At 40.3% G+C, this 13,018-nt stretch overlaps 1 protein-coding gene across 1 annotated transcript; it reads left to right on the top strand.

Moving 5' to 3' along the window:
• The first annotated feature begins 209 nt into the window (after positions 1-209).
• Positions 210-11,737, top strand: il23r (interleukin 23 receptor). The gene is made up of 17 exons (XM_078285492.1): positions 210-270; positions 792-871; positions 2,411-2,543; positions 2,885-3,066; positions 3,482-3,605; positions 3,746-3,912; positions 4,543-4,679; positions 4,814-5,009; positions 5,146-5,228; positions 5,442-5,643; positions 5,746-5,928; positions 6,596-6,694; positions 6,909-7,064; positions 8,614-8,772; positions 8,993-9,080; positions 9,599-9,689; positions 10,684-11,737. The coding sequence occupies exons 2-17, from the start codon at positions 811-813 to the stop codon at positions 11,317-11,319; spliced, it is 2,697 nt and encodes an 898-aa protein (XP_078141618.1). The 5' UTR covers positions 210-270; positions 792-810; the 3' UTR covers positions 11,320-11,737.
• Positions 11,738-13,018: the final 1,281 nt, after the last annotated feature.

Below are 13,018 nucleotides of genomic sequence, written 5' to 3'. Positions count from 1 at the left end.
GTAGAACACTGAATTGCTCAAACTAATGTTCAAAGTTTCTGCACTTGCTAAAAAAACCACAAAACTAGGTCATTGGCCCCCTTAAGAAGTTTCAGACGCACGGAAAAGATCAGTTTCTCATACACAATAAATCTTGCAACATCGGGCAAGGCTGTCACTTGAGGAAGATATAACTACGGCAAAGATCAAAATATAAACTCTAGATATATTGATAGCAAACCCCAATGAAGACATCGTTTTCAAAGGGTATGCAGATGATTGGAAATGCTGGTGAGCTTTATCTACATTTACGTGTTAAAATAATGTAATGGTTTGTAGTATCTGGTGAAGGAGTTAGAAAAATGTTAAAGAAATGAGTAATGCCTGTTATCTAATTTCAAGATATTTAGAAAAAAAAAATACTACGAATCTGTCACAGGATATGTAGCCTACCGTGAGAGATTTTTCAATTACGCGCAATGACAGTGACTGATGTAATTGCCTTACCTCTTATATGTCATGTTACATGTGTCAGACTGCTACTATGACTGGACCTTCTTGTTCTGTAAATGTTAGCAGCAACAAACCAGCACTAAAAAGAGGAACAGTTCAGCAAAACCTTGTGTTTCATCTGGAGTTTTCCCAGAACATCTCCAGTACACTCCAACTCTATGGAGTTAAGTTTTGAGGAGTCACTTTATCTACTGGGCTGTTATGGAAATTTCCACGAACTACTTTTAATTGTTGACTTATGATCAAAATAACTTTGATGACAGCTGCATCATAATGAGTGGATTATTTGTCATTAACAGAGACAGAAGATGAGCTGAGATGAATCTCTTCCAAACCATCTGGAGATGCACAATTATATTCCTCCTTAATTTTTCCAGACGTAAGTTGAATTACTATAATATGAAACTGTTCATCTATCTCTGTTTAGATTGTTTACTTATTTATTTGAAGATGTAGACAAACAACATGCAACAATGTATACAATCAAAAATAAAACATTTACACATTGCAGATAATTAAGGGACTAGCTGCCTCAAGCACAAGTACAGTGCCTGTTTCAGTGAGATTACTTTTCAGCTCTAATCCCTGCTGCTACCGGTCTGACTGCAGTGGTGAGGTATAAAGTGTGATGGTTTTTGGATAAACTTAAATATTCGAGGTCTGAGACATTTTTTCTTACACTATTTTTTGGCAAATATGCCTTATTGCAAAGTCCGCAGTGGAGAGTGGCGGTAAAAGTGGGGGGAGAGGGCATAGTGTATGAGCCAGACTAACGCATATAATGGTATATCGTAGTGTAGCAGGTATTCATATATACACATACCACTCAATTTTAATAGTGCTCTCTGCCTTTGAAAATTAGCATTTCTTGAACAGCAAAATCCAAATTTGATTTGATTTGATTTTTATTATTGTGTCATGCACCACATGGGCTTATGGGTTTACAAGACACAAGGGCATCACGTTGAACAAACAAAAAGAACCAGAAACAAATCAACCAATCAAAACATACAAATCAAAGTCATACATTCAAACATTCAAACAAGCAGCTTATCCCTTCTCAATCTCCACGCTTTCCAAATGAAACTCGCCACACCAAATCCTTCCTCTCTGACTAACCATTCCATCTTTATCTAATCTCCCAACCAGAACAGCTCAGGCTTCTTGTTTTGTATTTTCTCAAATAAAGGCAGGCTTAGTTCATCGTACAGCGGACAGTAAAACAAAAAGTTCACATATAGTACATAATCTCTCTTCCACAACAATAGAATTGAACCTGCCTCCCAGTTCTCAACTGGGCACACAAAGATCTTCTGGTTCTTTCCAAGGGTAATATAACATAAGGTTCTGGACTATACATCTTCTTAATTTGATTATATGGTTTGAGCCAGATGTCAGTAGCCCATGTTTCTTTATAGTCGAGAAATAACCTTTGTTCAATATAGTGAACGTTACATCCTGAACCATTTCTAAAAATATATTGCTGGTCAGCTTCACCAAATACAACATTCACATTATTACACCATAGATAGTTATGTGGATCGCCAGCACAGGTGCAAATTCATGCAGGCCCAGAAAGCAGCAAATTGGCCGGTTTTGAATGGCATTAACCTTGAAACTACCCCAGACTCCAGCTGCATAAAATAAAGTTGGGGATACACATACACCATAGAGCTTTGAAAATGTAGCATAGCCAAGTTCTTTATAGGCTTTCAATTTACTTATTACTGAACCCAGGGCTCTACCCGCAGCCCTCATCAAACGTTAAATGTTCTTCCATAATAAATCCAAGGTATTTATATGAGCTGGTATATGCTAATGACATAGCTCCAGAATTTAAATTAAAGGTTTTTCTACCTACTCCTGTTTTTCTAAAGTGCATGATTTGAGTTTGTGTTTGTTTTTCCTCTCTGGACAGACTGCCCTCTGCTCCCTGCTGGTTGCCAGTTAACTGTTAACTGCCTCGGCTACCTGACAGTGGAGCCAGATCCACTGTTCCTCATTGGCTCCGACCTGATGGTGTACTGTCACACCACAAAGTGTGACAGGAGGTGGGAATGACAGAGTAATGACACAATTATGATAGGACAGGATAGAATATGATATGATATGATATGATATGATATGATATTATATGATATATGATATATGATATATGATATGATATGATATGATATGATATGATATATGATATGATATGATATGATATGATATGATATGATATATGTTATATTCTGTATCTACTCTCCTTTTTAAAATTCGTTCAGTGTTCATATTAATGGATATCTCAAGAAACTGAGAACACTGTTGTTCTGTTCTGTTCTGTCATGTTCTCCTGTAGAAGCTTCTGGAGACAAAAAACAAAATGTTTTTCTTCTTATGTCACTTCCAGTTTTAGATTTTCCCTGCAGCTGAATGTGAATGGCCCGACCGTGCGGCCAGAGGAGAAAGTCAACTGTACCACAGTGAGATTCAGACTGACCAACGTCCGCAAGCCAAAAACTACAGTGACCTGCAAGCAGAGGGCAGGCGGGCGGACGCAGACTGTCTGCGGACTGGACCTGCATGGCGGATGTAAGTAGATGTTGTCTAAATGTTGCTAAAAGCTAGTAGAGTAGTTTTGACTACAATAACCAACTAAATAAAGGCTCTTATGCTGTGTGACTACATTATGATTGGAAGATACAGTATATTGTTCAACTTTGATTATGCTTTTCTTTAATTGTCTGGTAATATGCAGCCTGTTTCAAAAGTATTTTTATATACATTATTGATGCTCACTGTATTATTGAATAGTCTTCCTGTTTCTGGGTACACTTATCAATTGAATGTTGAATTATTTGGTTGAAATGTAAGTTAAAAAAGACAAAAATTTTACTTTTTTTTTTTCATTAAATATTCTTAAAAAGAGTATACCTTCTTTTGAAACACCCGGTATAACAGTGGGAAGGTGTCAGATGAGATATAATTGTGTTCCATCCTCTTCTAGTGCCTCCAGACAAGCCCACAGATATTAGCTGTGAAACATCAAGGAACTCAGATGTGATAGACTGCTCGTGGAACATCGGGCAGGAAACGCACTTACGCACTACCTATGACATTTCAGTCACCAGGTACGGTGTTACATTATGTTGCGTATGTGTTCAAATGAAACCTGCTGCCTTGCTTTCTTACAAAAAAACAACAACTATATGTTGCCAATATGTTGTGCGCACACAATTTCTACAATGACACTCATACGTCTTATAAATAGTAAAAATGGAGCCCAAGTACATTCTGATTGGATCCGCGATACTGGAGAATTCACTATGCCACGGACAGCGTTAGATGAAAATGAAATCTACCAGTTGATCGTCACTGCTGGCAACCACTTCGGCGCATCAAATTCAGATCCCTTCATCCTCTGTGTGAAGGATGTAGGTAAGCTTGCACTTAATATTTAAACATGCATAAACTCATGACCGTGGGTGTGTATACATACTTAATGTTTTGAGATTTTTGTAAAATCTAAAACAGTTAAGACATATTTTCTTCTCAGGAAGTTAGTCATCCTGTGCTGTGAATTGTCCCTTTTAGGCAGTTGGTCTATCACAGTTTGACTAATTTGACCTGGTTATCAGCCATCTGTTTCTTTGTATCTGCAGTATCTCTCTGTAGTGAATAATTGCACTACTGTCTCTCACACTCTCAGCAGCCTTTGTTTTAGTGAACTTTATCTCTTTTTCAGTTTTCGACTGTTAGCTGTTGCAACAGTATTTTTGACTCAGCAATCAACTGCTGATTGTTGCTGTATTATCCCAATGTCAGATACCCAAAGGTAAACAGGTAGCACACATCTTCAGGGTATTTGATGTTGGAACTATATGACTTTGGTCTAGCACCACAAACATACTACGTAGGCGCATCCTTTCATCGACCTAGTTACTATTGCTGTATTATGTTTGTTTTGGAGTTTAGCAAAAACCTATTGGCTAATTTCTAATGCTTATTGTTCAAAGACACTTACATGGATGATGGACAACCAAACAACTTGGTTCTTTTGTGTTGCAGTGATACCAGAGACCCCTCATATTATGCAGATAGAGTTTTGGAATAACTCCATAGCAGCCATGTTGCACTGGAGAAGCCCAGAGTCCCCAGACCGTCTCAGATCCTTCGTCAGGCTCAGCACAGATAATGCCTCCTGGGTAAATTGATGTTTGCAAAAAGATTTTAGTCACTACTGGTGGTAATGGTAGAATTGCATTTCTACCATTACATTATTTGCAGAATTGACCACAGTTGATACACAGGTGACCTAATTGCCTGATGTTTTGTGCAGGTAGAGGGAGAGGCAACAGAGCTCAGTAAGGGTCTGATACGAGTCGATGACCTGAAGCCTCTGACAGAATATGAGTTCCAGATCAGAGCATGTAACTCCACATCAGGACTCACCCCGACCAAGAGACCCACCTCCAGCAAGAGGCCGCTCTGCAGCAAATGGAGTCCATCGTTCAGGAGGAGAATCCCCGGCAAAGGCAAGCTCACAACCTGACTTTTAATGTGCCTGAAAACTCTTGCATATCACGTAACCGCTGTAACTGAAACTGCACGATGTTTGAGATTTTCACCACTCATAATAAACTATTGACTTGTGGTCAAACTTATCTTTAGGTCCGTCTCAGCAGCTGCATGTCTGGAGGATGTTAGGCGCCCAGAAGACAAATGGGCTGCGGACTGTGACCGTTTTATGGAAGGTAATGTGTGTTATCTATGAATGAGAAATGAATAGCTGCCTTCAGTATGAAATGTTTGTTTTACCACATGAAAGTGCCATGCTTCTGGCTCTTACATTGACACCACTGGTAGAGTGATTGGGTTATACATCTAAAGTTGATCATACTGCTTATTGAATAAAACAGACTTACTGGATGTTGTAAACATGGACTTGAGTAAAGTTTTCTCCCCAGCCTCCGTCTCCGGAGGATTACAGTGGTGAGGTGCAACAGTATGAGATCTTCCTGGATAAAGGTCCGAAGCAGAGAGTCACCTGTCCTGCTGCTGTGAACCGGTGTTCAGTTCAGGTGTCACCAGGCGTCCAGGCGCTGAGCGTCAGTGCCGTCACCTCATATGGGAAATCTCCACCAGCTGCTGTGCCACTCAGACACTCAGGTACAGCAACATTGTATACTGAGACAAAAACCTGTGTGCATGTTTTTTATATCTGTGAATTTAAAGCATAAAGCACAAGGAGGCATAATCTTATTTATGTAGGTGTTTCTGGACCGGCTCTGAGGGAGCTGGCTCCCGCAGGTGACGGCACTGTTGTGGTCGTCTCCTGGTCGTCTCCGGCGTCTGGAGGCCAGCTGCTGGACTATGTGGTGGAATGGACAAGTGGAGTTGCAGGGCTGCACTGGCAAAGAGTGGCCAAAGACCAAAACACCACACTTATCACAGGTAAAGTCACCATTAAGACAGCTGAGTCCATGTCTGCACACACAGAAACACACATACATGTACTACTATGATAAGTCTGTGACCCAGCTATGTCTTATTTGTATGTTGTTATCAATTCACAATATGCTGTGTCTGTCATGGTCTTGCTGTTTGTTTATATGTATGTTTGTAAAAAGTGGAGTAAAAACCCTCTTGGCTGTTCTAAAATCACTGTAAAGCACTATGTGAAATGACTTTTATAAAACCTTGGTAATGCACCATTGCATTAAAAAGGGAAAGAATCCAAATGTTCACCAAAAAAAAAAAAAAAAGATAGTTGTGTGTTTAGACTGTAAAACCTCAACGGTCATGGCTTAGTTTCTATTACAGTAACAACCACAAAATATACTCTCTCCCACGTGGTACAAAACGTAATGAGAAAGGACACAAGGGCCTCAACTGAGATCAAGCAGTGTACTCTAGTGGCTTGTTGGGGTATTACATTACTTTGTGTATTTTTCCATCATTTGAATCATCAGTCGAGGATTCAAATTCATAATACAGCTTAAGCCAAAGGTCAAAAGCAGTTTTGGCAATTTGTGAATTACCATTGAGAGTTTGAGACAATGATAAGAGACTGCTGCAGAGGGTGTTTAGTTTTCCCGGTGCTCTTTCTGTACTGTTTCAGGTCTGACTGCAGGTGTGAGGTATAATGTCTCTTTGTATGCTGTGACCACCAGGGGCGTGAGTGATCCATCATCTTGCCTGGTCTATTCCAAAGAACAGAGTAAGGTTCACAACTCACTCACTGTTTTTTTTCCCACAGCCCTAAATGCAAAGATCCTAAAAATGACCCCTGAAGGTCTAAGTTTAGCGCTTGATTGATTTTGCATGCTTGCTATCTATCCATGAATCAGACAATGAAAGAAATCGCTACATACTCAGTGGACAGTCCCATGCCTGGCATACAGTACCTACCATCCACTCTGTCTGTCTTCCAGAGCCAGTGTCCGGTCCCAATGTGTCGGTACTGGACCGTGAGGCCAAACGGATCCTGATCCAGTGGGAGGAGCTGGCTGTAGACCAGCATAGAGGCTTCATCACAAACTACACCATCTATCTCCGCAGACTACACTCCAACCACACAGAACACAGGAGTGAGGATTTTTATTCTTGTGCTCTGTCCCTGTGTGTGTGTGTGTGTGTGTACAGTACATGTGTCTGTGTGTCTAATGTAGGCTATTTTATGTCCATAAAAAAGTAGGTTTTCTGCACAGTAAAGCAACCCTACAGCTGACTTCTTTCAGCTGATTTTTTATTTTCTTGTGGTAAATATGAACTTTGGAACTATGAGTTTTACTTTCTCTATCAAAATTAAAGCACAGTTGGAATTTGATTGATCTTCAAAGGACACACAGCTCTACCTTTTTGTTGTGGGCCATTTCCTGCCATTTCTTGTACATCTATATGGTGTTCAGTTTGCGGTATGCTTATGTATGTACTTTACCTTTGTCAGGCTAATGCTTCGTAACAAGCCCATGTATATGCTAGAGTGTGGGAACTTACTATTCAGTAGTATGCATATGTTGTGTTTTAGCACAGCCCACTCTTACATAATGGAAAGTGCGTATCTTTCATCCCATTGATGCTCCCCTCCCACAAACCCACAGTGCATCAGCAGGGTTTTTCAGCTCTCAGTTCCAGTAATCCGGTGAACTGTCAATGCTAGACATTAATCTTTTCTGATGAATAGTTGATAGCTGCTTGTTGTATGAAGTCATATACATATTCTTTGTCTTTGGGGACTAATTTCACAGATAGCCTGAGTTGGGGTTATAACATAAGTTATACCTAAACCTAATTATGTACTAAACCTGTCTATTGTTTTGGGTAAACACCTGTTTGACAAAGTTCTAGACCAGGAATGCAAAGGACCACTAGTGAGCTGAATTAATATTTTAAGCACTGGCTGTCATATTAACATTTTCATGGTCTGTTCAGTGAATCATAGACTTATCTAGAACTTACTTTGACCACAAACAGGAAGCTCACTGCATATGAAGCCATGTGGCTGCATGCACACATGCAGCCCTGAGGCTGTTACTAACCAGCATGTTTCGCTCACTATTTCTGGAACTTCCTCTGTTGGTGAAAAGTCACCTGAGAAGTTACCTTTCTCTATTTCGATGTGACACCTTGTGTATACACTGGCTGCTGTTACTTTGTGTTATTCAAAATTATTTGAATGTGTATCTTATTCTCGTGCTGCTTACATTCCAAAACATACATTAGACTGTGAATGGCTGATGATGTCCCTAATAGAGATTATGGATGACAAAAACTCATATTGTGATGGTTTTTGCTACATTGCAATTCTGATATGAATCATCATACATAGGAATGCAGCTTTTTCTACATATATTTTTCTTCAGCAAATTAAAAAGTAAACTTAAAAAAGTAAAGGGGGGGAAATGAGAGGTTACGACAGAACTGGTAAAATCAAAAGATTTTTCCAGCATTCATCTTAATTTGTAGTCTTGGAATTCTGCACAATATGAGAATAATTAGGCTACTTTCCCACTGATACATAGCAAATGTAGCCTATAACATTTTGAAGTTATACTTGTCAATATTGCGATTAAAAATGTTGAATTAATTGCACAGTCCTAATAGAGAATAGCCTGATGGTCATTTGCCTCTCTCCAGTGACGGTGTCTGGCTCTGGGCTCAGACAGATGTGGCTGGACTGTCCTGAAGGATCTCTGGCTCTCTGGCTGTCTGCGTCCACCTCAGCAGGAGAGGGACCGCCGGGGAACCTGATCTCCTCTCAGCCTGCGGACCCTGCGGACTCTGCGGACCCTGCATGTCAGTCACTTGCTGCCATGTTATGACCCCATTAAAACCACACCCACAAACTTATTACTAGTAGTCTGTGTTTTGAAAGCATTTGGTAGTCGTTTATGAGGATTTCCTAGTCCAGTTCCAGTAACCATAATTGCCCTTTATTTTCTTTGAGCACCAGTAAGCATCTCTGACATCTAAACTTGTATACTGAGGTGTTCCTTTCCCTTCTTGTCTCCTCTAGATGACCTGTTGGTCGGGTTTGTTGTCACTGCTACGCTCTTTGTTGCGATCATAGCCAACTTGATGTGCTGGAGTTGTGTGAGGAAAAGGTAACATACAATGGTTTCTGCCTAAGGTGCTAAATAGTGCTTTATTGTCATCATGAGAAATGTAACTGTTCTCTCATTGTGCTCCAACTGTTTTGGAATGTATAGTACGTAGGTTTTGTTTTACTAGTAGCCATGGTGAATGCCACTGTGGTTTTACCACCTCCGTTTTCGCACAATGCCACACCACAGCAGTTGGTAGAAATAGAGAAGATCCAGCGACAGTTAAACAGAAACCTAAACCTAAAATCACCCCAGCCTGATAGGTGGCTTTGGTTCTAGGGATACTGCATAAGTACTTCATGCACTGTGAGATTGGGATAATTTATAATACACATATCAATATGTGTACATATTTTGAGCAGGAATAGTTTTTACTTTAATCACTGTGTTATCAAGGCTGTGGTTGTAATGTCTGTGGCAGAATAAACCTGTTTAAAATTGTATTGTATTTTCCTAAATGCAGTGCATGCAGCATCATTACTGCATGTGATAATAAAAACCTTTTTCTTCCCATCCAGGATAAAACAGAAATGTATATCCTTGGGACCTGCCTGTCTTGCTGAAAAGTTACCAAAACTGAGAAACAGTAATGCCATAAAACTACTGCAGGTAATCCAAACTACTGAAACCAACTTCTTTTTTTTTCTTTTTTTTTTCTTTTTTTTTTTATAATGTATATTTTATTTGCTTTTCTCACAAAAACAATACAAAAAAAAAAACAAATCCCAATATGGGTTGACAGACAAACACACAGTGTGTACAGACGTATACTCCCCACCCCATCCCACCTGCTTCCCACAAAAACAGACCCTTAAGACCCCCATAAAAAATAAATAAAAAATTGACCACTGCAGACCTCTTATATACACATATGCATCAGGAATTATTAATAGAGTTTAGAGAGAACATTTAGCATGTGTTTCATCGAAAGGACATCAAAGAGCATTAGTGGGTCCAGTGCGTATTTCAATTCCAAAAGGGGTATTTCCAAAATAAACAAGAGAGAGAAAGGAGATATAAGATATCATTTACCCTTCAGGCAGAAGTGATTGTCTAGTCTCGATAAACTTTCTAAGGGGAAACCATATCAGAGATAATGCATCACTTTTGAAACCAACTGTTTTGACATTCATGTTTACCTCAGTCTGTGTGCAGTACATTCACCACAATCTCCAAAACAACAACAGCAGCAACTGCAGCAGCAACAACAACAATAACAGCAACATCATATTATGGCAAAGATATTTCTGAGGGGAAAGAAATCAATTGGCTCCATTGTGACTGAGGGGCATTCTTTTCTGTTGTTGTCACCTCTATTATAATGAAATATTGAAAAACAGTACTCCGTTTCTCTCATTATAGAGGTGGTTCATTAGTCCGGACTAGGAAGTCAGGTCATTTTGTTACTTTCTGCGCTCACTCTGGCAGCATCCAGCTACTTTGTTTTGCTGTCAACCACTTTGTGAACTTCTTCCATGAACACTAGCGACTCGATGACAGATGTTTGTCTCATTTAACAGTGCCTTATTTACTATCTCCCACTTTCAATGATTCAGTCTGACTTAATCAAATGCATTATGTGTTTTCTTTTGCTCCCCAGCAGGACAGTGCCTTTGAAATATTCTCGTCGTGCAGCTACAGTGACCCTCCGCTGTCCCCCATCGAGATCTCCCAGGAGGAGAGGGAGGACCTGTACCCCATCATCTACATAGAGGGGGTCCACACCGGACTGGGACAGGCCGCAGCGGAGGCAACATTGCAAACGGCAGATGCCGGGACAGTGCTTCTTGACGGGCGGCTGGAACATGTTAGCTACAAACCCCAGATTGCTGCCTCAGCTCTACAAGAGGAGGAAGAAGAGGAAGAGGAAGAGCAGAGGGATGTAGCAGCCGGAGAGCAGGGAGACAGATGCTCAGTTATATCTGGAGGGTTTCTGGGAGGCTTGCTCTCCAGCGTGGAGGTGAATTTCCCCAATTCACCTCTGGGACTTACTTTCGGCTCTGTCCGTGGCCTTTTAGCGCCTAAAACCGCTGAAACAACAAGTATCTTCAGTAGAGACTTCTTGCTTGGAGAGAGTGGGATTGAGACTGAGGTGGAGATTGGCACTACGTCTCTGGATTTACTCCAGGGTGAGATAATGACTCCTGATGAGGCAGACATGTCTCCGTATATGGTTGAGACCATACTGACTAACGGTTATTTCCCTCAAGAAGCTGCTCTCGACAACGCTCACAACTAGATGAGACACATGAGAGACACGGAGGAAGAGGGATGTTGGGAGAGAGATGAACTGGTAATTCTGCACTACAAAGCCAAAAAGCATTAACACCTGAGCATGCAGAGACATTTTCTCCAAGTGATGAAACCTCATGCTTCAAATGATCAGTGACATTATTAAGAGCTGGTTATAATCATCCAGACCTCAATAAACAAGAAAATGCTGAGTAATATATGGGTTTTGATTGAATTTAATTGTAATAATAGTATAGGAATTTATAGCGGTTCTCGATGGATTGTGTTGCGTTTCCAATTTCCCCACTAAAAGTATGTTGAACCACTTGAAATAAATATACGAATGGAAGTTGATAATCGGTATACCTCATCATGTACATGCCTGTACTGTGCTCAAAATAACCATCCTGTTTGAACCACTGAAAGTGTTTGTGTTATTTTAATATCAAGATGTGACCTCTGTGTTGACATTACTAATGTTATCTGTGCCGTGCCCAAGTGCAAAATGTTTCCAAAACACAACCAGACCTACAGTCAGATTCGGGTTTCCCTCCTGACAGTAATGGCTGAACGATGCGTATGGTAATCTGCTCCTAGAGCTGTTGTTAAGTGCCTACCCATGTGCCACCTGCAGCTACAAGACGTTTCTAGGACTTCCTGAGAGAGCCGTCTCACTTCCTCCTTAGAGAGCTCAAACCAAGAACTGTCTAAATTTCAGGAGGTCGTCTCTTTTGCTTTGTTGACACTTGACTGAAATCACCTGTTTGCCACCTTTGAAAACAATCTAATACTTCACACCACTTGTTGAAACTTGTTGTAGTTCTTTGAACACAATTATTTTAGTAATTTCAAGCCCATTACTGTCCTTATACATGTAAAGGTGACGTGTCGCTGAAGGAAGACAGCAGTGTGCCAGGGGAGAGTCCCTGGCTGCACCACATGCTGGAGGGAGTGACAGGGGTTTGGGTTGTGTTGGCAATATGATGATGAAAATTAATCTGAGGTTGCTTCAGCTACAACTGCCCCTTTCACAGGTGTCACAGATTCAGAACCCCAGGCTGAACATCTGTCTGGTGACTTTCCACAGATGAATTAAGATACCTCAGAATATGTAACATGTCCCTTCATCCTCTATGTGATGTGAGGCTATGTGTGATCAAACCATGTGTCCACATTGTCTTGTCGAATGTGCACAGTGCAGCGGCTAAACCTAGGACACAGTTAAGACAGTTTGATACAATGTGAGTTAAATTAAGGTTGAAGCTATTGAAAATAAACTTCTGTATTAAGATAGAGTACAAAAAACAACTGTAGCACTCCTATAATAGATTTTAGAGGGATACAATACAAATCTCGCAGCAAAATCTGAAATCCATAGGAATATTATAGAAAAATCATAGTGATACCATAGGAAATTTAAAAAAAAAATGCCATCAAGTATGATAATGTCACTATAAACTTTAACTCACTACTAGACACATTAAAAGAAGAATATTATAAGGGTGTTATTTTTGAAACTATACATTGTATATCACTATATATTAACTTTATTACTGTAGAGGTATATAGGTCTAACCCACAATATTGTGGAGCTGCACAGCTGTCCAGTCCTCCTGCTCTGCTGTGTGGCTTCACTGGTTTACTGAGAGTTTAGTTTGTCATCACACCAGAAGTGTGTTTGAGCAGCGGCAGTCACACACGGAACT

This window comes from Centroberyx gerrardi, chromosome 9, assembly GCF_048128805.1.
Source record: "Centroberyx gerrardi isolate f3 chromosome 9, fCenGer3.hap1.cur.20231027, whole genome shotgun sequence".
In the NCBI taxonomy this organism is placed as follows: domain Eukaryota; kingdom Metazoa; phylum Chordata; class Actinopteri; order Beryciformes; family Berycidae; genus Centroberyx; species Centroberyx gerrardi.
Note: the sequence above shows the minus strand (reverse complement) of the source record. Positions and strands in the feature narration are given on the sequence as shown.